Below are 23,801 nucleotides of genomic sequence, written 5' to 3' on the forward strand. Positions count from 1 at the left end.
CTGACAATCTGTTGACATCTCAAAAATCCCAAACGATACGGTTGTTGCCCTTGGCGATCAACAAGTGGCTATATAAGATTGCACTTGGCCGGCGAGAAAAACAAACCCGAAGTAGCAAACAAAAGATATGTGGCTGCCGCTTATCTTTATGGCCTGTCTAGCCGGCGTGAGTGGATCCGTGGGTGGTGAGGGAAAGCCGCCAGTGGAGCAGTCCTTTGTGCCCCGCTACACGCCGCTGGCCGAGAGCAAGCGACAGGATCTGGATTTACCCGCTGAGGGAAGCCTTGACCAGCAGCAGAGACCACCTGCGGGCGACAAGAAACCCTGGCGGAGAGTGGAGTACGGCTACGATGGCGTTTCTACGGCTTCCTGGGCTGCTCCCTCGCCTTCGGCGGCCATCCTCTCCATCCTGAATCCCCTGCTGGCACCGGGAATGCTCCTCTTGGGCGTTAACCTAGGAGCCCTTCTCTACATGCTGCTGGGCCTCCTGGGACTGGCTCCTCATCGAAGCGGCGGCTCCAGCCGGGTGGCCCCACATCCGGATGCCAATCAGCACTTCTGGCCTGACGAGCCAAACTTCTACCGCCGAGACAGACACAATCTGGGTGAGGGCAAGGAAACGGCTGTATATTTTTAGATATAGCGCGTAACGCAAAGCTTTCTTTCAACTTTCTTTATCAAAAAGTATATGGGAAACGTACATAAATAAATTCAAAGGTTAAGAACTGAAAGCGAACTGGCGTAAGGTTTGGAGGGGTTAGTGTACTATCTATAAATATGGTTATAGCTATGTGGTTAACTTGAACATGAACATATGTCTCGGTCCTTCCAGAGGGAGTGGTAAATCAAGGCAAACGCAAGTTGCAACTAACTAAACGATTGGGTGTCCCTTCCTACTTCTTCAAACGAAACGAGGCTGCCCGATTAAATTTGACCAAAGGCGGCTCCTTACTCGCAGATCCTAGGGGCTTTCGCGTCAGCGTGGAGGTGCCTGCAAGGGCTGTCAGAGAAGGCGAAGGAGATTACTATCATCATCGATTGAACCAATCACGTCTGTAGAACTCACCTTTGGCCATCAGCGCTCGAGGACTCTTGCGCACATAGTTGGTGTTGTATTTGACGTTCTCCTTGGCCAAAGAAGCCGCTGCCAGTGTTCTCTGAAGGCCTTGGGCGGTAAAGTGATTCGACTTGAGCAGAGCTGCAATAAAACACAATAGTTATAAAGTTGAAAGTATGAAAAAACTATATAAATATAACTTAACAAATTAATATTACTCGCAGATGTAGAGTTCTCAAATAGCCAAGTAAAATAGTTTACCATCTACAAAATTATTATAACAAGCATAGAAATTTTAAAAGTGTTATTTGATAAGATTGTAGTATGGTTATTGGAAGCACAAGTAAATTGTAAACTTGCCCTTTTAAAGAGAAAAATGGTTTTTAAAAATGTTTCCAAAATATTTTGAAACCAAAACTACCGAATTGGTAGTGCAAAGTAAACAAAAAGTTTTGGAAGCCTTATTAAATCAGTTTTAGTCGAAATAAAATAAAAGTTTTCCCAAAATGATTTATGAATACTTTCTAATACATTTAAACAGTAAAACCCTACCCTTCTTGATCTTCTCGTTGCCGCCGCGAACATTCTGCTCGGATAGCAGATCGCTGACAAGGCGCTGGTGGTTGTTTTTCGGCTTGGTGACCGTCGCTGTGAGAGGTTTCCTGGCACTATTGCTGCTGCTTGGGGGGCCAAGGACCTGCGTCTCGTTTAGATTGCGCGGCCTCTTAAAGGTCAAGTGCAGATCCTCTGTGTCCGATTCGGTGTCCTGGCTGTCGAATTCCTCCATGCTCAAATGCAGATCGTCGTCGCTTTGGGCGGCCTGCCTCTGTCGCTTTTTGGCACTGGCCGTCAGGCTGCAGGATGGCTCCTCCTGCTCTTGGCCGTTGCACAGCTCCGGCGGCACCACCAGCGTATCCATCACGGCCATTTTAGTGTTGGCCTCCGTGTCGGCGAAGCGCATCTTCCGGTGCAACCTTTCGAACACCGCCTCAATCTCTGGCGTCAGCTTTTGTCCATCCTCCAAACGGTCGTGGGTCTGATTGAGCACCTCACAGGCTGCTCGGAAGGACTTGCGCATCAGGTCCAGGTTCTCCACCAGTTCCTGGTTAATGGCGTTCACGTGGCTGTTGAAGATATTCTGCTTGGTCAGCTGCAGTTCGAGATCCTTGTACTTAACGTATACGATGAGGATCTGGTAGGCCTTCGACTTGTTAACCTCTCGCTTCAGACTCTCCAGATTCTGGTAGGCACTCTCCATTTTACTCAGCCAGGCGGGTAACTCCTCCTTGTACTTCTCCATCTGGCTGGTCAGTGTGCTTATGTAGTTTGCAAAGCGCCGATAGTCCTGGAAAATATATATTCAAAATATTAAACATAAAATATATTAAATATTAAACGTCCACTGCAAAGTAGTATACAATGTGAGAAACAAATGCCCCATTTAAAAATGCCTTAAAGGAAAAATAAATTAATAAATAAATAAAAACAATATAAAGTTTTAATTATAAAAGACTTTTTTAAAAATTGATTTTCCTTAACTTTCGTTTTAATGCCCTTAAAGATTGGGTTATATTTAATTTAAATTCACATAATTTTCAATTCACAAAAAAAAATAAATCCAGTAATTGAGGTATGAACCTTTATTCCAAATTAGGCATTTTAAGACACTGTCAATAAAACACAAAAATTGTAACCGTAAGGCAAATCTTAATTTAAAAAAAATCTTTAAGTTAAATAAACAAATTTAAAAAAAATTTAATATATCATTGAAATTATTATATAATTATATTATATTAGATTATTGCAGTTTAAAAGAACTACTTAATGACTTTTAAACAGCCCGCCAACGTAAGCCTTACGTAACGTAAGCAACACTACGTAGCAGGCATTGATACGAATATCAAAAAACAGCTGATGCTGTCCCATCGAAAATCACTGCCGCATTTAATCCAAACAAAATAGCTTAAATTTAAATAAAATGCTGCGAAATGCGGTGCATTTAGCCACCCTAGGGGTGCGCCAGACGCGAGTGACGTGCTGCTTGCCAAGATTACCACTAATCCTGCAGAATAATCCACAAAACGCGATAAATGTGCAAGTGGCGCGCGATTATGCAAAGGGCAAGGACAAAAAGAAGGAAAAAGGCGGCAAGGGAAAACCCGGTGGCAAGGTGGAAATCAACGAGCAGCAGCTACGCGAGATCCTCAACCTGGATGGCCTGAACAGCCAGATGCAGAAGTCCGTGATGCAAATGAAGGACGACTTTGTGAAGCACCTGTCGCTGCGTTCCACCAGCGGTGCCATCGACACGCTGCGCATTAAAGTCGATGGCCAGGAGCACGAGCTGCAGGAACTGGCCCAGATCTCACGGAAAAACCCCAAGACGATTATCGTTAACATGATTGGCTTCCCGCAAACGATTCCCGATGTCCTGAAGGCCATCGAAAAGAGCGGCATGAACCTGAATCCGCAGCAGGATGGCACCACACTGTTCATACCCATCCCGAAGGTCACCAAGGAGCACAGGGAGAATCTGTCCAAGAATGCCAAGGCTCTGTTTGTCAAATACCGCGATGCCATTCGTGGCGTTCAGAACGAGCACATCCGCAAGCTGAAGAAGCAGCCGGAACTGGGCAAGGATGATGCATTTGCCGCCCAGGCTCAGGTCACCGCCATTGCGGATCGCTTCATCTCGGAGGCGGACAAGCTGCTGGCCAGCAAGCAGAAGGAGCTGCTGGGCGAATAGAACTAAGACCAAGACTGATCCTGATCCAAAAGCCTTAATAAATCTAAATACATCATTGTTTAACCGAAACTATATTCAAATGGAAACTGGCTCGTTTTTATGCTAAGAAACCGATTCTGTTTTCACTGGCTAGAAACTAAACTGCTGTAGTTTTCTTAACACAAATAAGGCTAATGCATGCATTAACTAGACAGTATAAATTATATATCTCATATTTCTTGTATGTGGATTTTAATATGATTTCATCGCTCAATAAGGATGATCTTGAAAACTAAAGAAAACCTCTAAAGATCAGTTTAAATAGTTGCTAATGGTTAATAAATCACCAATATAAATCTGTTCTTCATGCTCAAACCGAAAGTTTCAAATGTGAAGACGTTAACTCACCTCCTGACACACTCGCTGGTCCACGCACATCAGCTTCCTGAACTCCTCCAGTTCATTTTTCAGCGTCTGCCTGTAGTTGATGTTCTTGATCTTGCTGCGCATTCCGAGGACGTGCTCCTGCAGCTGCCTGGCGGCGGCATATACAGCGTCTATCTTGCTGTACCACGACTTGAGCTCATTGGGATCGAAGCCATTGCTGCCGGCGCGCTCCAGCTGATTGGCCTTGGCCTCCAGCGCCTTGTTGCGTTCCTTGAGTCGCTCGTTTTCGGCCACCACCTCGTCGATCTTCTTCACATAGAACTCGGTGGGCATCTTGGACTTGAGGACATTCTGCTTCAGCGTGGTGCGTATCTTTTTGGCCCGACTGGCATACTTGAGGGTGTTGTAGGTGTCCTCGTAGGTCAGCGAGCTCATCGAGACATTGGCCACCATCAGGGTGCGGCAGTTGCCGCCCAGCGAGTCCTTCAGAATGCGTGTCAGGTTCGAGTCGCGGTAGGGAATGTGCTTCAGGCCATCGGCTAGCTTATTGATGCAGTTTCCCAGCGCCAGGAGACTTTTGTTGATGCTGGCGCCCTCCTTGAATCGCACTCCAATGCCCTTTGTGCTGGCCGCCCTTTCACTGCCCGCCAGATCGATCATGGACAGTTTCACCGTCCTTTTTGTGTCCGTCTTGCGCTCTGTGATCCGGATGTGCACCTGGAAGATGGCATGTGACCGCGAGCTCTCTGCATTCGCATCTGTTGGGTGCTGGGTGCGATGGGAATTGCCCAGCATTAGCATCTTTAGCAGCTCCTCGGCACTGTAGATGGGTGTCAGGCAAAGGCCACTGACCACCACACCATTGCTGTCCTCGCGAAGTTTCAAAGGACCCGATTTGGTCAGGAGGTTCATAACATGCTCGTTGTAGACCTCTAGATACGTGACACCCACATCGAACTTGCGCACATCGCTCTGGGCCTGGATCTTGTCGAAGAGATCTCGCATGGTGAGGAAGGTTAGACCCGGATGAGCTTCGCTGCCCAGCATGGTGAAGGTTTTCCCGGCGCCTGTGGCTCCATAAACGAACACTGAACAGTTGTACCTAAGCAGGTTTGGTTATCAAATGATTAATGTGAATTTAGACAGGTGTAAAGTATTACTAACCCGTTTAGCACTGAGTCGACCAGCGGCGCGGTGCACTCCTCGAACAAATCCTGGTTGGAATTGTCTATGTCGAAGACTCTATCGAACTCCATGGTCAGCTTCTTGTTCATCCGCTTGGTGATGTCGCGATACGGCTGTTTGGCGCCCTGGAAGAAGAACTCGTCGTCCTCCTCGTCAGGATCGAAAAGTATCGCCGATCGATCCATCACCTTGATGATACTCCGCTGTTTTTGCTCCATTTCCCGGACATTATACGGCCGTACACGCACCGCCACTTTTATATTTGTATGCTGCTCCGAAGGCATTTTAATTTAATACTCTCAGTCTGTTATTTTTCTCTGTCTGTTATTTATTTTTTTTTGTTTTCGTCTTTTATTCCGAGATTTGAGCCCTCGCACAAATAATTTTCTCGTACAGCCTGAAGTGATCGTTGTTGTTTGAATCGGGGCTATTGGCGCTTGCGCTTTAGGGGCATCTTTATCAAATTTGCTTTGCGCGTTCGTTCTTGACTTCGAACTGTATTTCCAGGGTTGCTTGGCGGTAATCGATAGTCTTGCCAGGGCTGCATTATTAGTTGTGAATGGGTAATTTCACACGAATAGGCGGATAATTTATTACAACTGAGCTAATTGCGAAACAAAAATAATTAAGTTATAAATAGAAAATTATATAAATTAATGTCTTTTCATTTATGTATATGATTTTATGAACAAGTTAGATTATAAGTGAGGTGTAAGCAACTAATTTAAGCTCACATATTTATTTAATTTTAAAAATATAGCAATTATTGAAAGTTTATCAACAAAATGGAAACAATTTCAAATTTAGGTAGACATCCCTGAAAGTGCAGCAAAGGTAACGATTGCTAAGCCACCCAATCGATATCGATATGCTGCCTATCGCTTCGACCATCGCCTCCCCTACCTTCTCTAGCAAAAAGAACCATTTTATTTAAAGCAGCAGAAACAACAAGTTTTTTTTAGGATCCAGCACAAAATTGAAACAGTCAGAATCGAAAACAAAGCCGCCGAACGCCCAACAGAATGAGTGCAAAAGTATTATTCGCCTGCTCCAAATGTTTTTCGCGCCATCCGTACGAGGAGCTCTCCTCCGGCCAACAACTATGCAAGGTTCGCATTTCACCCAAAGAAAATAAAATAAACTAAAACCTAGAATGTACACCATTCCAAGCCGACGCCAAACAAAGTGCAATGTCAGCATTCAGTTCAGTGTGTGTTTTTGTTTGTTTGTTTGTCAGCGAGAAAAATGACGCGGCGTTGGCCAACAAAAAATTGCTGCGCAAAACCAGGGGAAATGCAAAAGGCAAGAAGAAGCAGCCAGGCGTCGCGTCTAAAAATGAGTTAAACAACAAACAAAACAGAGAAAAGCATATAAAACCAGTCAGTTAACCAACGGATAACCTTGATTTTTTTCAGGGCTGCCGCGGTTCTACCTCAGTCGGTAAATGTACTTACTGCCGCTCGGAGTTTCAACCCGCCACGTAAGTACGATAATGCTGTAGGCTATAGCTAATGCCAAACCTTATACCCTATATACATATATATATATATATATATATGTTTATATATATTCCGCAGCAAATCACAGAGTGCCTGCAAGAAGTGCGAACATTATCTGGGGAAGTACGGAAAGCCCAGTGCCTGCGAGTGCTGCAAGATTGTGGCCGCCTTCGGGGGCTCCAAATGCATGCGGTGAGTTGTGCCGACATCGGCAGATCAGATTCTTAATAATCCGTAAGCAGATCGAGTAGACATTTCCCATGGTAGTCTTTTCCGCCGAACCACAACGGCCGTGTAACTTGAATGCACAATGGAAGAGCTTCGTTATTTGATTACTCTCGAATGGGAAAAACAACAAACAGCTACCCCAAAACCCAAAATTGTGCCTTCAAAGTACATGACTCTGCAGATACTCCTGCCCGATCTCTATCGTCGGAACACCAAGCAATACAACCGTCTCTTATGAACGCAAAACATTTCTCTTCTTCTCTTTTCTGCCTGCCAAACAAATACAAACCATAACCCTATCGCATCGATATATAGATGCGCCAGCTACGAGGCAAAGTACGGACCGCCGGTGCAGTGCGATGAATGCAAGCTGCGATCAGCCTTTGACAGGCGCGACGAGAACAAAAAGGTCAGGTCACAGCTCAAAGACAAGCTAACTGGAGAGGATTGCTCGCCACGGAAGCAGCCCCTAATGTTAAAACCCTAAAATTAAGCCTAACGAATGTAGAAACTTGAGCATGGGTGAACTGTACCCGAGAATCATGTACTTGCGTTCATAAGGGACCGTGTTTAGTCTAAGATTGTACTACCTAAGCCTTTGCTGTGACCGCTCGTTAAAATTGAAAATTTTGATTTACCTTTTGTCGCCGGCAGGTCAATGGCAAACTCCTTTGCTGGCTGTGTACCTGCGCCTACAAGCGAGCGCTGCTCAAGGCCCAGCAGGAGGGCAGAATACCCATGTCCAAGAAAAGGCCACACGAGAAGACCTCGTCCTCGCACAGAGACAGCGCCGCGGCCAAGAAGCCATCGCGCAGCGAGCTGGCCAAGAGTGGCAGTGGTGCCAATAGCTCCGGCGTGAACCCGGTCAGCGGAGCCGGACTGGATCTACCCGACAAGATATCGCGCGGAAATGGAGGGAACGGGACCATCGCAACTCCCGCTGCCATCACCGTGGACACCAACTCGTCTGATCATGTGGTAGCCATCACATACTTAAAGGAGCGCATCGCCAGCCTGGAGAAGCGCTTGAATCAAAAAGACAAAGAACTGCTCGAGAAGGACAAGCAGGTGGGTGTTGCAAAGGGAAGGGTGTGTCAAAGGTTCTGGGTAGTTTGCGAACATAGTTTTTCACCCTATCAGATTTGTACCTACAATCTTGAACTGGATCTGAAAATCTGCCATTTTCAGTAACCAGTTTGCTAGATTTAAGCAAATTTCCTCCTATTGTTCGTTATTATTGGAGCAGTTGAATGTAAAAGCTTTTTGTACATGAGGTTTTAACAGCCAATAAAAACTTGACTTAACTATATTTCAAGTTAGGCTTTTTTGAAGAATAAGACAAAATAATGTTTACAATAACTTATACTCTCTCCCCCAGCTGACCGAACTGAAGGGCAAGAACTTTGAGAAGGAGAATGACATGCGCAACCGGCTGAAGGAGGTGGAGCGACTGCACGACATGAAGGTGGACAACTTGAACCGCAAGATTGCCAGTGTGCTTAAGGAATTGGCGGTGCTCAAGAAGAGCAGCAACAAGAAGAGCACTGCACTGACCAAGGCCGAGAAGGAAGCCATCAAGCGGGAGAACCTGTCGCCCAAAGAGGAGATCCTGGCGGCGGCGGTGCCAGAGAAACTGAGCAAGGCGGAGCCGTCCGATCTGGACAAGGACGAGAAGAGTCGCGATCGCGACGAAGAGCGCAGCGAGCAGGAGGATCGGGCCAGTGTGCGTTCGCGTTCCGGCTCCAGCAGCCCCACGCCCTCGTCCAACTGAGAGGCAACGACTTCCAGCTGCAGAAGCGGCAGGCCAGGATTCAGGATCTAGGGAGTCTGGATGCCGCGCCCCCTTTTAGTTTTTCGCTATACAAATTATATATTTTTGTACTTCTGCTTTAATTGTAATATAGTTTTACAAGATTGTTTCATATCACCGCTTTTTTATGAAGCTCATCCCTGCCGCCCCCGAGCCCTGTCCTTCCCCTTTAAAATGTACCCCCAATCATCAGTTAGAAAATGTAATTTGATAGGCTCAACTTAACGAATTCTTCTTTAGTTTAATTCACGATGGAACAACAAAAAAAAAAAAAACCGAAGCATTGTTTATATCTTAAGAAATATACAAGTTGGGAAAGAACCAAGTGGTATTTCAACAGTCGTTATAATTAATAATATCTGATAACAATGGTGTTAGTGGGGCTTGGGCTTGTGCCCATCCACGTAGAAATTCCTGGTGGCCTTCGGCAGCTCCAGTTCCATGCCGTCCATGCTCTTGTCCAGTAGAATCTGGCAACCGAGACGGGAATTCTCGCGCAGGAATGGCGCCATGTCCAGCAGGTCGTCCTCCTTTTCCTCGGCCTCATTTAGCTTCTGGAGGAAATCGTAGTGGACATAAACGTGGCAGGTGGTGCAGGCCAGCGAAGCCTCACAGGCGCCCTCCATTTCGATGCCATGGCGATGGGCCAAGTACAAGACATTGTCGCCCACTTTGCCCTGCACCTTGGTGCGTTTTCCATCCTTGTCCACATACGTGATGTTTACGCTGGGTTTATAGAGTATTCTTTGGTTATTGGTTGTATACTTGATGGCTTTGTAAGAACTCACATTTCCTCCGGGGATTTGGGATCCTGCCATTCGAACTCGCCATGCCGCCGTGCTGCAAAGTCATATGAATTTCATAATCTCAGTGGAGGTTTTCATATCAAAACAACAATGATTCTACGGGTTTATAGGCTCCACTTACGTATTGTGATGTGAAGAGCATTTCGGGGTGTGCAAAACGCGGGCTTGGCTATCTGTTTACTAATTAATTTGCAGGAATTATGAACTGCGGATCGCCGCAAAAGTAAACAAAACATTTTTTGAGGTTACAGTGTCAGTTGGCGATGGGCAATTTGCGATATGTCACGGGTTCTTATAAAGTAGATTATAATCGGATCAGTCAAAAATTTAATTGTTTGGCAACACAATAAACTTTATTCAGTATATTAACTTTTTTTTTTATACAAAACATTTTACTAGAGACTTTTTGATTTTTTTTTTTAACTGTGACTGTTATAATCGGGTTTTTGGGGAACTGTGACTTAAACCTATCGAACAATCGTTATCGGAGCTTTTGGCGGGCTTTAATTTAGAATTCAATACGTTTATCTGATTACACCTGGGAAAAGTCAAGCCTAAGCTTTTTTAAGTGGGTTTAACATCTGGGGACCTAATTTAAATATGCACAGCTTTCAATGTCCGCATAATTGAACAAAAGAAGTTGAAGGATAACAATATTTTCTTTATGGCATTTAACATAATGTCTCAATGATTAAATAAATAAAAAACATTTAATAATTGATACATTCATATTCCTTTATTAATACTTGGTTTTGGTTAGTCTTAAAATTGAATTGGACTTTTAAAATGTAGCTATTAATAAATAAATTAATAAATATAGTGCGATGCGTGCGTAATTTACGTGACCTTTTTTTTAGTGCAACGATGAACGAGAGTCTTGGGAAATCACTTGGCTGCTAATGCTGCTATTTTTAGGGGATCTTTACTTGGCTTCCGGAACTGGAGCGGAAGCTGGAGCGGCTGGCTCCTTGTGGCCATTTCCGTTCTGGAAGAGATCCGATGGACCCACATGCTTGATGGGTATAATCCGCTCCTTAAGCTCCTCCTTGGCATCCAATGGAGGAACTGTTATATTGAGCACTCCATCCTCCGACAAAGTGGAGACGATGGCATCCGAATCGTACTCCTTGGACAGCGGATAACGGCGGACAAAGTGCCGGGAGACATGACCATGGTCATCCTCTCGCTCCTCGTGCTTTCCCTCGACCACGATGCAGTCGTTCACCAGTTTGACCGTCAATTCACCTGGTTGAAAGAGACCCACGTCCAGGTGAACCTCGAAGTTTCCCTTCTTATCACGGGCACCAGCTCCACCCAAAGCAGCCAGGTCGCCAATCCTCTTGTTGGCCACCAGGTGATGAGCATGGGCACCCATACGGGCAATTAAGCCCAGGGTGTGCAAATCCAGTTCATGATGCTGCCGGGAATGCAATCGCCTATAGATACGATTCGGGAACATATCGTGTCCATAGTACATGGAGTCCGGCGAGTCCAAGTTTAAGACAAAGGGAATATCTGGCATTTTTGCCTTGTAGCTTCTCTGTGTATCTGGCGGAAGTTCGATGAACCGACGACCTGTTTTCGTTTTCAAAAAGTGCCCAAGGGTTAGTTTGCCAGCGGGGGGTTAAAGCAAACTGTTTCTGCTGCAATTTGGCGCACAATTCACCTTGACTTTTCCGACTCGAATGTGGAGTTTTACGGGTTCGCTGCACCCTTTTATAGGAGCAGGAAGAGCTTTCTCCACACCGCCGAGCTTTTCTGGAGCAGCAACTGGATGTTTCGGTGTTGTGATTCTGGGGCGACCTCTGGGAACCTTCTGGTGGCCAAGCTTTCGGATGTGTCGCTGTCCAAACCGCAGACAGCATTCGAATTTGATCTGCCATAGCGTATGCGCTATACAGTGGAACGCCTGTATGTTAAACCCTTTAGGGACAAAACCAAAAGTCATTGTTTGAATTATTTCATCCATAAATTTGTTTTGGCTTCATAGCTATTATTTTTAATACATCGTTTTATTTCAAAGGTATTTTTTAATAAAAATTTTAATATACTAAATATATAATTAATTTCTTAAACCATAAAAGATCCCCGAATTTAATAAAATAAATAAAATAATGTATCAATAATGTAATACATTTTTCGAAATATTTAAAGGAACATTTTTAAAGCATCCGGGTATTTTGCTTTCGGAAACGTTTTTTTATTTATAACAATATGTGCTTAATTTTAATTACATACAAAATTAAAATTTTTTTTGACCGAAGAAGAAGTTTATTTACTCTTGCAATTGTCACAAAATTTGTTTTGCTTTTAGCAAGCTCCGTCTGGGGGACTATCCCAACCGATTTGAATTTGAAATTCAAAGTGAAATCGGATCGAGAGACCCGACCGGCGCCAAATCCAGCGGAGAATTAGCGGCATCTCCAGTGCCGACGTCGAGAAAACTAACTAAACAAACAAGGCGACACCACAATAATCAGACTGCGATAAGCCGGCGTGGGCAAAAACACCAGAATAGCGAATCTCGAGCCCCATAAATGGATCTTCTGGGGCCGGCTGGCAAGTCAGTTGTTATTCAGCTGGCGAACCGGGTGAAATTCGTGCTGCGTCCCATAACCACAATGGCCACCTACGAGCAGGTTAAGGATGTGCCCAACCATCCGGAAATCTATCTGATCGACGTTCGGCGAAAGGAGGAACTTCAGCAGACGGGTTGCATTCCAGCCAGTATCAATATACCCTGTAATCCATCACTTTTTATATTATTTTAGGAAACTTATTAAAAATTCATGTCTTTTTTAGTGGATGAGCTAGACAAAGCCCTAAATCTGGATGGTGCTGCATTCAAGAACAAATACGGCCGATCCAAGCCGGAAAAGGAATCTAAGATCATATTCTCCTGCCGGTCGGGAAATCGTGTTTTGGAAGCTGAGAAAATTGCCAAGGGCCAGGGATATTGCAAGTGAGTTTTCAGAACTCATAACAGTTGTAGTGTTCTAAATGGTTTAACTATCGAATTGTTTTCAGCGTGGTAATCTACAAAGGATCCTGGAAAGAGTGGGCCCAGAAGGAAGGACTTTGAACTCATCCGACTTTATTACAATTTGGATTTTAAATTATTGCGTACACGAAATAGCACATGAGAAATAGGTTTTGGAATAAATACACATTAGCCAACTTTCTAAGATTATTTTTATTTAAGCAGAAATTCTTTAAAGATTTATTAAACAATTTTTGGAATGCATATTGAAAGATTTGTGGATTTTTAAACACTTGTTTTTTGATTTTTGTAGTGTTCAAAAATGATTAGATTCCTAAAGCCCACTGTTATTAGGTATATATTTCCTAAAAATCTAACAAGTTATTTATTTATTTCTATCAACCAAATTTTAAAATTTCTAATTACTTAGTTTTGGAATAAAGACTCATAAGCCAGCTTTCTTATATCATTTTAATTTACGCAACAAGTTTTAAAATGCAAATTTTAAAATTATTCTTTGGTTATTATTCGTTTAAGTGCTAAAAAATTGTAAGTTTCCAATAGCCCATTTTCAATAATAATATGATTTCTAAGAACTAACACTCTTACAAATAATTTTATTTATTTCAATAAACAACTTTTTAAACATTCTAAATACTTAGAGGATAAAATACTATTTTTCAGCTTTATGCTAGTGAGTCCTAAACTCAGCCAAATCTTTCGAATCTACATAAGTATAAACTTTTTGACTACACCCATGGTCAAGCTTTATTAACACAGCCAAACGTACAAATACTCACCCACTAGAAAGCTAGACACTCTCCGAAAATTGCTCTCTTTTGGAGCTCTCGCACTCTCTTTCTATCTCCCGTCATAAAAACTGACCTTCCCCAAGGCGCCAAGGGGAGAGAACTTCGTTAAGCTTCAAAAAAAGGTAAATACTGAATACCAAGAGTACCCGAAACTTCTATAATGTTCTCTAAATGCCAAACAACCACCCCTGTTTAAATGCCATTGGCCGATTTCAGGCAAAGCGGAAAATTGCATCAGCAAAGGGCAAAGAAAATTCGAGAGAGTGCCGGTGGTTTCTAGATTATGTGGACTCGCTCATTGCCGAGAGTATAAATAGCAACCGGTGGAGCACTTCTCTTCTCAGTTCAAAAAAACCAAATCAAAAGTAAACACCTCGCAAAAACAAAACAAACTTAAATTTCATCAGCTTAAAAAAGGATTGCAAAGTTAAAAATTACAAATTTTCGATAGTTGGAAAGATAATACATTAAATTCAAAGAAATATTTAAAATAATATATTTCAATAAATAGGAGTATATTTCAAAATACAAAGAGTCCACTAAAAATAAAAAAAAAGTAAAAAACTTCATCACATAAATTCAATAAATTACTTTATTAACTAAAAGTAAAAAGAAACCATAATGCGTTCCCTACCGATGTTCTTGCGTATGGCCGAGGAAATGACCCGGATGCCACGCCTCACCTCGCCCTTTCAAGCCTTCTTCCACGAGCCGCAGGTTTGGAGTGTGGCCCTTCCGAGGAACTGGCAGCAAATCGCCCGCTGGCAGGAGCAGGAGTTCGCCCCACCGGCAACCGTTAACAAGGATGGCTACAAACTCACCCTGGACGTCAAGGACTACAGCGAGCTGAAGGTGAAAGTGCTGGACGAGAGCATCGTCCTGGTGGAGGGTAAATCGGAGCAGCAGGAGGGCGACCAAGGAGGCTATTCGTCCAGGCACTTTCTCCGGCGCTTCGTCCTGCCGGAGGGATACGAGGCCGACAAGGTGACCTCCAGCCTGAGCAGCGATGGCGTCCTGACCATCAGTGTACCCAATCCGCCGGCGTTGCAGGAGACCCTCAAGGAGCGAGTGGTGCCCATTGAGCAGACTGGCGAACCGTCCAAAAAACCTGCAGATGAGCCCAAGAACGAGACCAGTCGGCAATAATACCCATACTTGCGAATGGAAAAAAATGAATGCTAGTGAAACCCTTATGTTTAGATTTCCCCATCCTTACCAAATTCAAAACCTTGGTAAATAATAAGTTAATTCCTAAAAGTTGTAGAATTGTAAACCTCTAGTTTTTATTTAGAAGAGAATAAATGTTAAATGATTTTTAAACAAAGTATTCGCATTTTTTTTTAGACTGTGTATTCCCAAACGACGATGCACAAAAATAAAATATGTTGCTTTAAAAATTAGACAGTTTTGTATATTAAGTTTAACCACCTGCGTGTGAGCTGATACAAAAACATTATTTTTTTAATATATACAAATTCAAAAAACTATTCCTTAGATGGAAATACTTTTAATAAGTGCCAAAAATACTTTCTGTTTTCTTTTGGCAACTTGGTGCCCATATGCAATGGCCATTTCGCCTACCTTTTTCCGCTTCCTTCGTTGATTCCGGTGACGTAGCCACTTGACGCGGGTCCAACTGGCCGTAGTATTGTCGTGTGCACCTCGTTGGCCTCGCCTTCGTCGCTGCACTTGGCCAATCCGATTCGTTTCGATCCCGTCCGATGCGCCGCCTCGTCCGTGCGGCATGAGTCATCCATCGTCTCCGCCATCCGCAATCCGCATCCGGCGAGGCCAGCCGACCATCTATAAAAGAACTGACGGCGGCGGCGACAAATTTTATAAGAATTTCGGACTCGAACGCAAACGAATCGTTGCCCTAATCCCGGCGAGAAATGTCTTTGGTGCCCACCACATATCGCGATCTAGCGCGTGAATTTGATCGACCACGTCCACGCTACCAACCACCGTATGATTTCCAACTTTATCCGTATTTGTGGGACGATCCGCGAGTCTGGTGGCCAGCACATCATACCAACAGGAGTGAGTTTTTCCGACCCCTGGATGAACTGGTGACGCGACGCGTGAAGAATCAGTTGATCCAATCGACGCCCTACGAATGGGTCTATCCCATGAGGTGGGATAACTATTATTCCGGCGAGAGAGTCCACGTGGATGAGAAGGGATTCCGGATTGACATAGATGTCCGGCAGTTTCATCCCCACGAAATTGTGGTCAAGACCAACGACGACTATGTCATCGTCCAGGGCAATCACAATCGCCGGGACGAAGGCTCCAATGGACTGGTGGAAAGGCACTTTGTGAGGAAGTACCTCCTACCCCGCGGTTACAACGCCAACGAGGTCATTTCGGATATATCCAGCGATGGAATTCTCACCATCAAGGCTCCACCTCCTCCGCCAGCCAAGTACTATACTCCCGGGGAGCGATTGGTCCGAGTCCATGAAACCGGAAAGCTGGCCCTGCCCTGGAAATAGATGATCTTTTCAAAACCAGGAAGGCAAACAGTGAATGTTTAGCAAACCAAAAATGCCACCACCCATCAAAAGCGCCTAACTCAAGGTGAACTATTTTCGGACGGCAAGCAAGTGCAACCGAACATTGGATTTAAATTGGATTCAAACATAAATAAAATATAAATTGTACTACTCGTAGGTAATATATAAAATGCGCAATAAATATTTAGTAGAAACATTGGGGTGTGCGGAGGGGTCTTGGTCTGGTCGCGCCCAAATGCAAGCGTCAATGTTATACATAGATGGTGGAAAAATATTTTATCATTACCCATTGCAACCTTTCTTTAATTTATTTTGTTAAAAATTCCATCACTGAAACTGAATCCCTGACAGTATACAAAAGAATACTTTTTATTTAAGAAGTGTAGCCCTAAACAAGTAGAACACTTGCTACTCACATACTTTCCATATTGCTTTAAAAACTTCTGGCTTTTTTTTACAAAAAATATTCCTAAATAAGAAATATTTGGGGTTGGTTGACCACACAAGTTTCTTAAAATATTCCCCTCCGACCAACATCCAGCAATCAAAAGACACAAAAATCGTTTAAATTTTTCACACCAGGTGTACAAATGATTTAATAGGTTTTCTTCAAGTCTTTAGCTCGTTACAAATGCAATGCAATAAATAAGGAACATACATAGATGTGTGGGAATGATGGGTGATTTGGAGAGTACAATGCTAAGATGATCCTGGCAAAGGTTCCTCTATTTCTTGGCTGCTCCATTCTCCTTGGCGGCTCCATTTTCCTTGTCCTTCGTCTCGCTGTCATTCGACTTTACATTGAGATGAGCGGGACCCACTTGCTGGATCTGAATGACCCGCTCCTTGGACTTATCTTGGATGGTCTGCGGTTTGGGGATGCTGACGGTCAGGACGCCATCGGAGGACAGCTGTGAGACCACCTGGTCCGGCTTGTAGCCCTCGGGAACCTTGTAGCGCCGGATAAAATGGCGCATGATATGGCCATGGTCATCCTGGCGCTCCTCGTGCTTGCCCTCGACCAGAATCGAGTCGTCCACCACCTTGACGTTGAGTTCACTCGGCTTGAACTGGGCCACGTCCATGCACACCTGGAAGCCATCCTTGCCCACATGGGCGGTGGCTGGCCAGTGTATGTCGTTGTGCTTGGACATCTCGCGACGCAGGGCCATAACCTGGCCGACGGTCGACGAAGGGCAAATGGGCGAGGCGCAAGGACACCCGTTGATCGAGCGGCGATGCTGATGTCCATGCGGCAGGAGCAAGCTGGAATGCGGATGCATTCCCAATCCAAATTCGTAGATGGGGGTGCGTGGCTCCTGGAGTTCGTCCACCAGCGAAAGAAGTGTTGATAGCGCCATTTTGACTTTGACTTTTTAGGTTAGATTTTCGACAGGGTTAAAATATTTCTTTTTTTTTTGGTTAGGTTGAATGAACTTGTATGACTTGCAAAAGTATTTTATTTTATTCCTTTTCTTTTTTTTAAGTTCTGCTTTTAAGGCTGAGTTGCGATGCGACTTCCTTGACTTTCAAATTCGATCTGTGCTCTCGTTGCAAAGCAGCGCTGCTTTTATAGGCGCCGAGCTTTTCTAGAAGAGTCCAGAAAGTGGTGGAGAGAGCGAAAGAGAGAGAGAGAAAAATAAGACGATAGGCGAGAGGGAGAAGAAAGAGAGTACGCAACAAGAAAAGGGTATGATACACCGAAAACAAATTATTTTTTATTATTATTTTATATTAAGATTAAGTTTGTAAGTATTATCAGCCCTTTTTTACTTTCGAAAGATTGAAACAGATTCCAACATTCCAGACCTGTTCCAGTTTTCCATTTCGCCGATAAAGTAATAAATTCTTTTAAAATAAGTTAAATTCTGTTCTAGTTTCCAAACTTATGTGAGAGGGACAATGCCAAGGCTTTTATGGTACGAAAAAAAGCATTTTCCCATTCCCTACCAGAAGTTTACAGCACTGGTTATATAGCGGCTGATTATATTACAAATTTTTTGTAATTCTAGGCATCTAATCTAAATTTACATTTGTTATGATACTATTTTTTCCCGTGCAGAAAGTGTGCGTAAAAAGTGAGAGAGAACGAGAGTGAAAAATAAAAAGGGAGATAAAATTTATTTATCTAGAAGAGTCTAGAAAATGCGAGACAATCATAAACCACGAAACTTAAGAGAAAATCCAAGAGAGCTGCCGTTTCCTATGTCGATTAAAGAGAGAGCTCTAAAGAGACAACTGACAATGAAGACAAAACGTCAATTTTTTTTATTTTGTTTTTCCGCTTTATTGTTAAGTACATTATTTTGTGTTTCTGTCTTTAAGTTTTACTGGAATACTTGTAGTTGTTGTCACATATGTTTTTAGGAAATCATACATATATCGTTCGCTATCTCCCACGCATAGTAATTGAGTGCTTTTCCCCATCAGCTTTTCTCTAGCTCAAAAAACACAAGAAACATTTATGGAATAAAACGCACGCGTACTCGTGCAGGTTATTATTTGTTCTTAGTTATTAAATTGTTTTTTTTTGTTCAGTCTTCACTTGGCCAGTTCCTCGGTTTTGGCAGCAGTGGCACCGTTTTCGCCCTGGTTTTTGGCCAGGAGTATGGCGGCATCCACGGCGGCCAGCTCCTCGCCGCCTTTCTCCTCAACTTTCTCTACTTTTTCCACCTTCTCCGCCTTCTCCACCTTCTCCTCTTTGCTGTCATCTGTGGGAGCTTCGGGTTTTTTGGCCAGCGGCATTTCCACATCCTCGGGGGCTATGACTGCTCCATTACCGTTATTGGAGGCTATGGCCACTTCGTTGGCATTGGCATCCTCTGTTTTCTGCTCCCCTTCGCTGCTCTCTACGGGATCGGGTGTGGGGTCCTCCTCCTTGGCAGCCTCTTCATTTTTGGCAACCACTTCCATGGATTCCGGCTCTGGAACGCCATTGTTGGCACTGGAAGTGTTTACTGCAGTGGAAGGGGTTTCCACTGCAACGGCGGCAGTGGCAGCAGTCTCGTTTGAAATAGAGGGAGAGAGAGCAGTTGCTTCTGTCTCCTCCTGACCATTACCGTTGCTCTCGACGAGAGTGAGCGAGAGCGTGGCAGTGGCAGTGGGAGTGGGAGTGGGAGTGGAAGTGGGTGCAGCAACATTGGGAGTGGGAGCACTAGCTGCCGTCTGCTGCTCTGCCTCTGCCGGTTTCGGCGGCTGCGCATCCTTTTGCTGCTGCGACGATATCTGCTGGATGTCCACGATGCGCTCCTGTCGTTCCAGGCCGCCTTTGGAAACGGGAAGCGGAGGCGGCGCCTTGACCGTTAGTATCCCGTCCGAGGAAAGAGTGGAATGCACCTCGTTGGGATCATAGCCCTTGGGCAGGATGTACTTGCGGATGAAGTGGCGCGAGATCACCCCGTGGCCATCCTCCTTCTCGTCGTGCTGTCCCTCGACCACGATGCAGTTGTCGATGGTCTTGACGGTGAGCTCTCTGGCCGCGAATTGCTTCACATTCATGCTCACCTGGAAGCCATTCCTGTTGACCACGGAGTAGGCCGATTTGCTGGCCGTCGGCTGGCTGCCACTGCCGGAACTTCCGCCGGAAGTGCCCTTATCGCCCAGCTCCTTTTCCAGTTCCAGCAGCGACTTATTGCAGCACATGGTTTTGGCTCCAGCCACACGATTGTACGGATGATGACGATGCTGCTGCTGCTGCTGCTGCTGCACCGGGGACTGACCCTTAATGGGCACCCACATCATGGCATTTCCACGCCCCAGGCCACGACTTATCTGTGGCGTATGTGTCGTAGCATCCAGAGGATACAGCCCAAATCCTGCCGAGTCGTCTATATCCATGGCCAGACTGCGATTAAAGTCATGCAGCTCCTCGGCCAAATCGAGTATGAACGGTATCAGCGACATTCTCACTTTTATCTTCACTGTCTTTTAGTTTAGGTTTAAATACAAATTTTTTTAGGTTTTTTAGGGGATTAGTTTCTTCTGGGAACCGGCGGCGATCCGTTCTGGTCTCCAACTGGACTGCGTTTGAGCCCTTATGGCTGAATGCCGACGCTTTTAAGCGGCCGTGCAGCGCTGAATGGAAAACCTGGTCGCCGCTTCCAGTCAGTCCAGCCTTCCAAACCCAGCTCCCAGGCGAAAAACTATAAAACTCCTCCAGAGAACTCGAGCAGGGGGAGGGATACCCATTAAAACAGTCAGGCAAACCATGTACTATGCCATTTTCTAGTATATAAACCGAAATAAGAGATACTTTTCCTATAACACCGATAGCCAGAGAACAAAGAAAGTACTCGTAATCCAGGGCGAAACCAGATAAACTGCAGCGCTGCAAAAAAATAAAAGAGGCAAACCGGCTTGTAACCGAGGGATATATGCACGAAAAACCCCCCAAGAGATGCCATCTCCCTAATAGTATATAAAACTGTATATATAAAACTGTATATATATGTATGTACATATGTACGGATGGGGTGTATGTAAAGTGGTCGTGTTGCAGCTGAATTCCCATTGCCGGCATGGAGCGAACAGCTGAGAGTCTCGTGCCGGTTGCCGAGTCGCCGGCGATAAACAACTACAACAACAGCTGAGGCCGGCTGGAAGCGTAAAATCCGCTGGAGTCGCTGGAGCTGGAGAATTGGCAATCGCAAACCGGCGTCGCGTAAACATGCGCAGTGTCAGCGTCTGGAGGAATACATATGGTCTGACCGTATATATGTACATACATACATACATACATACATACATACAATATACCCTGCCACACAGATGATGATATGCTGGATTGTATTCGTTACATACAACCGGTTGAAAAGCTCCAAAGAGCAACAACATCATCCAGACGAGGGCCAGACAGTGGAGACTTGCTAAATTTTGGTGGGGCACCGAACTTAACTCCTGGGATATATGTACATATCCCAACTGCAGTAGGAAAAGAGCAAAAAACTTCTGGGATTGCTGCGTATGAGATGTGCCCCTCTATATGATATATGTTCCTATATACATACCACTCAATCCCGCAATGTACTTGCTTTCATTTACTAAAACGAGGGGAAGAAATCCGCCAGACGAGCATTCTTTTACATTATGTGACCACCTTTCGAATAGACAACTTCCATTGCGTTGGCGTTGGATTGTGTAAACCCCGGGCACATAACACACGTACTTCTGGGATGAACACAAACAAAAGAAAAAAAAATGGGGCCATAAATTAAAACTTAAATGATATACATAACAAACAAGGATCGGGTTTTGTAGGAATCCATATATACATTGTACACATACATATGTATATGATTAAGCTCAATAAGCTCGTTATATTAATAATTTTACATAGGCATTGCAGCGTATTTTATATAGGTATTGCATCGTAATAAACAAATAGTAAACAAAATAAAATCTCGGGACAAAAGTAAGTGGACATCAAACCAATAGCTTAGGTAAACTGTTTTTATTTTAACTTAATGACTTCCATTTAATTTATTGAATTGAGACTATAATGGCGGTACAAGTACATCACTTAAATTTTACTGTGATATGCATTTCTAATAAAGTGATTAATAATCAGATTAAAACCTATTCAAGAAAATTCAATTATCTTGAAAATTTTAGAAATTTGTAAATTGCTACAAACATTTTGCTCTTTTAATTCGTAACTTAACTTATAAAATTTATTTACTATCACATAATTGTAATAAATTAGTAGGGAGATTAATTAACAACTGCGTTCATTTCTATTTGAAATAAAATATATTTTAAAACTTAAAAAACCCCAATGTTCTTTCTTTAAATGTTGTAAATGTTAAATTTAAACTTTATTCAAATGAGAAAACTTATTTAACCTGGCACTAATAATATATTCATGTATTTTAATTACTTCTGCCTTTAGAAACCTCACTAAATGGCATTAATTAAAGAAAATAGCTTGCCATAAAAAGAAGTACTGCTATGCAGTCTCGATGTTTCGCGAATATTCTCCTTCTTCCGAGTGCTATCCCTCCCATTTATCTGGTATACACACATAGACACATAATATTTGTTTGTGCCGCCGAATTATCACTCCACCTCGGCCCACCCCTTCCACTCTCCTCCAGTTTCCTCATTTTCCGTAGCGATACTCTCACTTTCAATGGCAGATAATGCGTAATTCCTGCAAATTCGAGAACTTTTTGCGATATTTTCAGCCCGAGAAGTTTCGTGGCTCTTCTAGATGTTTGTGCCCCAATGCACACATATACGACACACACACGCAGCGGCGACACTCGTACAGATACAAAAAGCACGCACACAGCCAGAGCGGGTGGTTGTATAAATAGCCGGCACTTTCATTCAACCGGCATCAGTTGAATTCAAAAAGCCAAAGCGATAACAGCTAAAGCAAACTTTCTCAATCAAAAAGAAACATTTAAAAAGTAATATTAAAGCAATTAAAAAATGGCAAACCTACCATTATTGTTGAGCCTGGCCGACGATTTGGGCCGCATGTCGGTGGTGCCCTTCTACGAGCCGTATTACTGCCAGCGCCAGAGGAATCCCTACTTTGCCCTCGCTGGACCCATGGAGCAGCAGTTGCGCCAGCTGGAGAAACAAGTGGGCTGTTCGTCGGGTGCCTCGGGGGCCGTCTCGAAAATCGGAAAGGATGGCTTCCAGGTCTGCATGGATGTGTCGCACTTTAAGCCCAGCGAACTGTCCGTCAAGGTGCAGGATAATTCCGTGCTGGTAGAGGGTACTCATGAGGAACGCGAAGATGACCACGGCTTTATTACCCGTCACTTCATACGCCGCTACGCACTTCCCGAGGGCTACGAAGCGGATAAGGTGGCCTCTACTTTGTCCTCGGACGGAGTCCTTACTGTGAAGGTTCCCAAGCCGCCGGCCATCGAGGACAAGTCCAACGAGCGCATCGTTCAGATCCAACAGGTGGGTCCCGCCCACCTTAATGTCAAGGAAAATCCCAAGGAGCAGGTGGAGAAGGATAATGGCAACGAGAAGTAGACCATTCGTTGCTAGGGATACACTGTATTTAACCATTATCAAAGTCATATATCTGTTTTATAAAAAGTAGTTTACCAGGGGCACTCTACCCATACATACATATAAGACATAAGGGAGTGTCCTGCTTTAATCATAGTTTGAAATATGCATTTCTGTAATTGGATGATTAAATATAAATAATACAAATAAAATAAATTTAAAATATAAATTTTTGATGTGTTTTTTTAAACTGAGTTGGGGGCTGTTAAGATTACGGATTTCTTAAACTGATTTAAGGATGTTACGGCCGTTTTCAGTACATTGTCCAATTTTTGTTATACTTTTTCTTCCAGAAATAGAAAAATACAACCAGAAAAGTACTTTGCGAAGGAAATATTTTTAAAAAATTTAGTTTTTTGTTGGTTTTAGTGCTTTTTTGCTTTTATGAAAAATAAATATATTGCTGTATATACATACAGACTACATAGTTGTGTATACTTTGATAAAACACTTTTTCATGAACTTTTTTTTTGGTCTTTTTAAGCTACGGATCTTTTGTTATTACATAAAACTGATCCTTTCTAAATATTTATGCAACAGACGAAAAATCCTGAATCATTTAATTTTAGCTGAAATTAAAACAAATTGTTTGTGTTCCACAAATGACGTCTTAAAGCGTTTGCCTTACTGGCCAAACACCTCCCTTTAAGCTACCTACATACATATATGTATATGAATGTACAGATGTACATTTGTTAATTCCATAAAACTGGTCTTTTCAATAAGAAATGTATGCCAGAGTAGAAAAAATAAAGAATATATAT

General features: G+C 43.6%; 12 protein-coding genes across 14 annotated transcripts; 7 read left to right on the top strand and 5 right to left on the bottom strand.

The window, feature by feature from the left end:
* The first annotated feature begins 102 nt into the window (after window positions 1-102).
* Window positions 103-731, top strand: LOC108142633. The gene has a single exon (XM_017266624.2). The coding sequence runs from the start codon at window positions 128-130 to the stop codon at window positions 635-637; it is 510 nt and encodes a 169-aa protein (XP_017122113.1). The 5' UTR covers window positions 103-127; the 3' UTR covers window positions 638-731.
* LOC108142630 (kinesin-like protein KIF18A) lies at window positions 607-5,804 on the bottom strand. Its single transcript, XM_017266621.2, has 5 exons — window positions 5,334-5,804; window positions 4,191-5,271; window positions 1,610-2,402; window positions 1,067-1,198; window positions 607-1,000 (listed from the first exon to the last, which is right to left on the bottom strand). Exons 1-5 carry the CDS (start codon window positions 5,636-5,638, stop codon window positions 894-896), a joined length of 2,418 nt encoding a protein of 805 aa, XP_017122110.1. The 5' UTR covers window positions 5,639-5,804; the 3' UTR covers window positions 607-893.
* On the top strand, window positions 2,959-3,889 carry LOC108142632 (ribosome-recycling factor, mitochondrial). Its single transcript, XM_017266623.2, has one exon. The coding sequence runs from the start codon at window positions 3,036-3,038 to the stop codon at window positions 3,801-3,803; it is 768 nt and encodes a 255-aa protein (XP_017122112.1). The 5' UTR covers window positions 2,959-3,035; the 3' UTR covers window positions 3,804-3,889.
* Window positions 5,805-6,256: 452 nt separating the features above from the next.
* Window positions 6,257-9,222, top strand: LOC108142724 (protein FAM76A). Of its 3 annotated transcripts, XM_017266747.2 has the most exons (6): window positions 6,260-6,463; window positions 6,770-6,834; window positions 6,932-7,045; window positions 7,397-7,490; window positions 7,736-8,149; window positions 8,460-9,222. In XM_017266747.2, exons 1-6 carry the CDS (start codon window positions 6,377-6,379, stop codon window positions 8,850-8,852), a joined length of 1,167 nt encoding a protein of 388 aa, XP_017122236.1. In that variant the 5' UTR covers window positions 6,260-6,376; the 3' UTR covers window positions 8,853-9,222. The 3 variants fall into 3 exon arrangements, with proteins under 3 accessions (XP_041564067.1, XP_017122236.1, XP_017122237.1); XM_017266748.2 differs by lacking the exon at window positions 7,397-7,490 and having other exon boundaries at window positions 6,267-6,463; XM_041708133.1 differs by lacking the exons at window positions 7,397-7,490; window positions 8,460-9,222 and having other exon boundaries at window positions 6,257-6,463; window positions 7,736-8,063.
* LOC108142726 (adrenodoxin-like protein 1, mitochondrial) lies at window positions 9,218-10,313 on the bottom strand. The gene is made up of 3 exons (XM_017266750.2): window positions 9,819-10,313; window positions 9,680-9,731; window positions 9,218-9,617 (listed from the first exon to the last, which is right to left on the bottom strand). Exons 1-3 carry the CDS (start codon window positions 9,931-9,933, stop codon window positions 9,266-9,268), a joined length of 519 nt encoding a protein of 172 aa, XP_017122239.1. The 5' UTR covers window positions 9,934-10,313; the 3' UTR covers window positions 9,218-9,265.
* Window positions 10,314-10,411: 98 nt separating this feature from the next.
* LOC108142725 (heat shock protein 67B3) lies at window positions 10,412-11,376 on the bottom strand. The gene has a single exon (XM_017266749.2). The coding sequence runs from the start codon at window positions 11,217-11,219 to the stop codon at window positions 10,620-10,622; it is 600 nt and encodes a 199-aa protein (XP_017122238.1). The 5' UTR covers window positions 11,220-11,376; the 3' UTR covers window positions 10,412-10,619.
* A 621-nt stretch (window positions 11,377-11,997) lies between these two features.
* Window positions 11,998-12,874, top strand: LOC108142254 (rhodanese domain-containing protein CG4456). Its single transcript, XM_017265974.2, has 3 exons — window positions 11,998-12,439; window positions 12,500-12,659; window positions 12,725-12,874. The coding sequence occupies exons 1-3, from the start codon at window positions 12,235-12,237 to the stop codon at window positions 12,777-12,779; spliced, it is 420 nt and encodes a 139-aa protein (XP_017121463.1). The 5' UTR covers window positions 11,998-12,234; the 3' UTR covers window positions 12,780-12,874.
* A 1,127-nt stretch (window positions 12,875-14,001) lies between these two features.
* LOC108142542 (heat shock protein 22) lies at window positions 14,002-14,813 on the top strand. Its single transcript, XM_017266468.2, has one exon. It carries the CDS (start codon window positions 14,111-14,113, stop codon window positions 14,633-14,635), a length of 525 nt encoding a protein of 174 aa, XP_017121957.1. The 5' UTR covers window positions 14,002-14,110; the 3' UTR covers window positions 14,636-14,813.
* Window positions 14,814-15,317: 504 nt separating this feature from the next.
* Window positions 15,318-16,186, top strand: LOC108142540 (heat shock protein 27). The gene has a single exon (XM_017266465.2). It carries the CDS (start codon window positions 15,382-15,384, stop codon window positions 15,982-15,984), a length of 603 nt encoding a protein of 200 aa, XP_017121954.1. The 5' UTR covers window positions 15,318-15,381; the 3' UTR covers window positions 15,985-16,186.
* Window positions 16,187-16,568: 382 nt separating this feature from the next.
* Window positions 16,569-17,556, bottom strand: LOC108142539 (heat shock protein 26). The gene has a single exon (XM_017266464.2). It carries the CDS (start codon window positions 17,364-17,366, stop codon window positions 16,731-16,733), a length of 636 nt encoding a protein of 211 aa, XP_017121953.1. The 5' UTR covers window positions 17,367-17,556; the 3' UTR covers window positions 16,569-16,730.
* On the bottom strand, window positions 17,385-20,056 carry LOC108142537 (heat shock protein 67B1). The gene has a single exon (XM_017266463.2). The coding sequence runs from the start codon at window positions 19,906-19,908 to the stop codon at window positions 18,547-18,549; it is 1,362 nt and encodes a 453-aa protein (XP_017121952.1). The 5' UTR covers window positions 19,909-20,056; the 3' UTR covers window positions 17,385-18,546.
* Window positions 20,057-22,337: 2,281 nt separating this feature from the next.
* LOC108142541 (heat shock protein 23) lies at window positions 22,338-23,206 on the top strand. The gene has a single exon (XM_017266466.2). The coding sequence runs from the start codon at window positions 22,438-22,440 to the stop codon at window positions 22,996-22,998; it is 561 nt and encodes a 186-aa protein (XP_017121955.1). The 5' UTR covers window positions 22,338-22,437; the 3' UTR covers window positions 22,999-23,206.
* Window positions 23,207-23,801: the final 595 nt, after the last annotated feature.

Source organism: Drosophila elegans, unplaced genomic scaffold, assembly GCF_018152505.1.
Source record: "Drosophila elegans isolate 14027-0461.03 unplaced genomic scaffold, ASM1815250v1 contig_208, whole genome shotgun sequence".
In the NCBI taxonomy this organism is placed as follows: Eukaryota; Metazoa; Arthropoda; class Insecta; order Diptera; family Drosophilidae; genus Drosophila; species Drosophila elegans.

Excerpts from the sequence above, each read along its gene's own strand:
- LOC108142540 (XM_017266465.2), top strand. The coding sequence starts at position 15,382 with ATGTCTTTGGTGCCCACCACATATCGCGATCTAGCGCGTGAATTTGAT.
- LOC108142725 (XM_017266749.2), bottom strand. The coding sequence starts at position 11,219 with ATGCCAGATATTCCCTTTGTCTTAAACTTGGACTCGCCGGACTCCATG.
- LOC108142724 (XM_017266747.2), top strand. The coding sequence starts at position 6,377 with ATGAGTGCAAAAGTATTATTCGCCTGCTCCAAATGTTTTTCGCGCCAT. Across the intron at positions 6,835-6,931 it reads TCGGAGTTTCAACCCGCCAC|CAAATCACAGAGTGCCTGCA; the intron begins GTAAGTACGATA and ends TATATTCCGCAG. Across the intron at positions 8,150-8,459 it reads TGCTCGAGAAGGACAAGCAG|CTGACCGAACTGAAGGGCAA; the intron begins GTGGGTGTTGCA and ends TCTCTCCCCCAG.
- LOC108142542 (XM_017266468.2), top strand. The coding sequence starts at position 14,111 with ATGCGTTCCCTACCGATGTTCTTGCGTATGGCCGAGGAAATGACCCGG.
- LOC108142630 (XM_017266621.2), bottom strand. The coding sequence starts at position 5,638 with ATGCCTTCGGAGCAGCATACAAATATAAAAGTGGCGGTGCGTGTACGG. Across the intron at positions 2,403-4,190 it reads ACCAGCGAGTGTGTCAGGAG|GACTATCGGCGCTTTGCAAA; the intron begins GTGAGTTAACGT and ends TATATTTTCCAG. Across the intron at positions 1,199-1,609 it reads CAACGAGAAGATCAAGAAGG|CTCTGCTCAAGTCGAATCAC; the intron begins GTAGGGTTTTAC and ends GTTTTATTGCAG.
- LOC108142633 (XM_017266624.2), top strand. The coding sequence starts at position 128 with ATGTGGCTGCCGCTTATCTTTATGGCCTGTCTAGCCGGCGTGAGTGGA.
- LOC108142632 (XM_017266623.2), top strand. The coding sequence starts at position 3,036 with ATGCTGCGAAATGCGGTGCATTTAGCCACCCTAGGGGTGCGCCAGACG.
- LOC108142539 (XM_017266464.2), bottom strand. The coding sequence starts at position 17,366 with ATGGCGCTATCAACACTTCTTTCGCTGGTGGACGAACTCCAGGAGCCA.
- LOC108142254 (XM_017265974.2), top strand. The coding sequence starts at position 12,235 with ATGGATCTTCTGGGGCCGGCTGGCAAGTCAGTTGTTATTCAGCTGGCG. Across the intron at positions 12,440-12,499 it reads AGCCAGTATCAATATACCCT|TGGATGAGCTAGACAAAGCC; the intron begins GTAATCCATCAC and ends TGTCTTTTTTAG. Across the intron at positions 12,660-12,724 it reads AAGGGCCAGGGATATTGCAA|CGTGGTAATCTACAAAGGAT; the intron begins GTGAGTTTTCAG and ends AATTGTTTTCAG.
- LOC108142541 (XM_017266466.2), top strand. The coding sequence starts at position 22,438 with ATGGCAAACCTACCATTATTGTTGAGCCTGGCCGACGATTTGGGCCGC.
- LOC108142537 (XM_017266463.2), bottom strand. The coding sequence starts at position 19,908 with ATGTCGCTGATACCGTTCATACTCGATTTGGCCGAGGAGCTGCATGAC.
- LOC108142726 (XM_017266750.2), bottom strand. The coding sequence starts at position 9,933 with ATGTTTTGTTTACTTTTGCGGCGATCCGCAGTTCATAATTCCTGCAAA. Across the intron at positions 9,732-9,818 it reads TGCTCTTCACATCACAATAC|CACGGCGGCATGGCGAGTTC; the intron begins GTAAGTGGAGCC and ends ATGACTTTGCAG. Across the intron at positions 9,618-9,679 it reads CCCAAATCCCCGGAGGAAAT|CGTAAACATCACGTATGTGG; the intron begins GTGAGTTCTTAC and ends CTATAAACCCAG.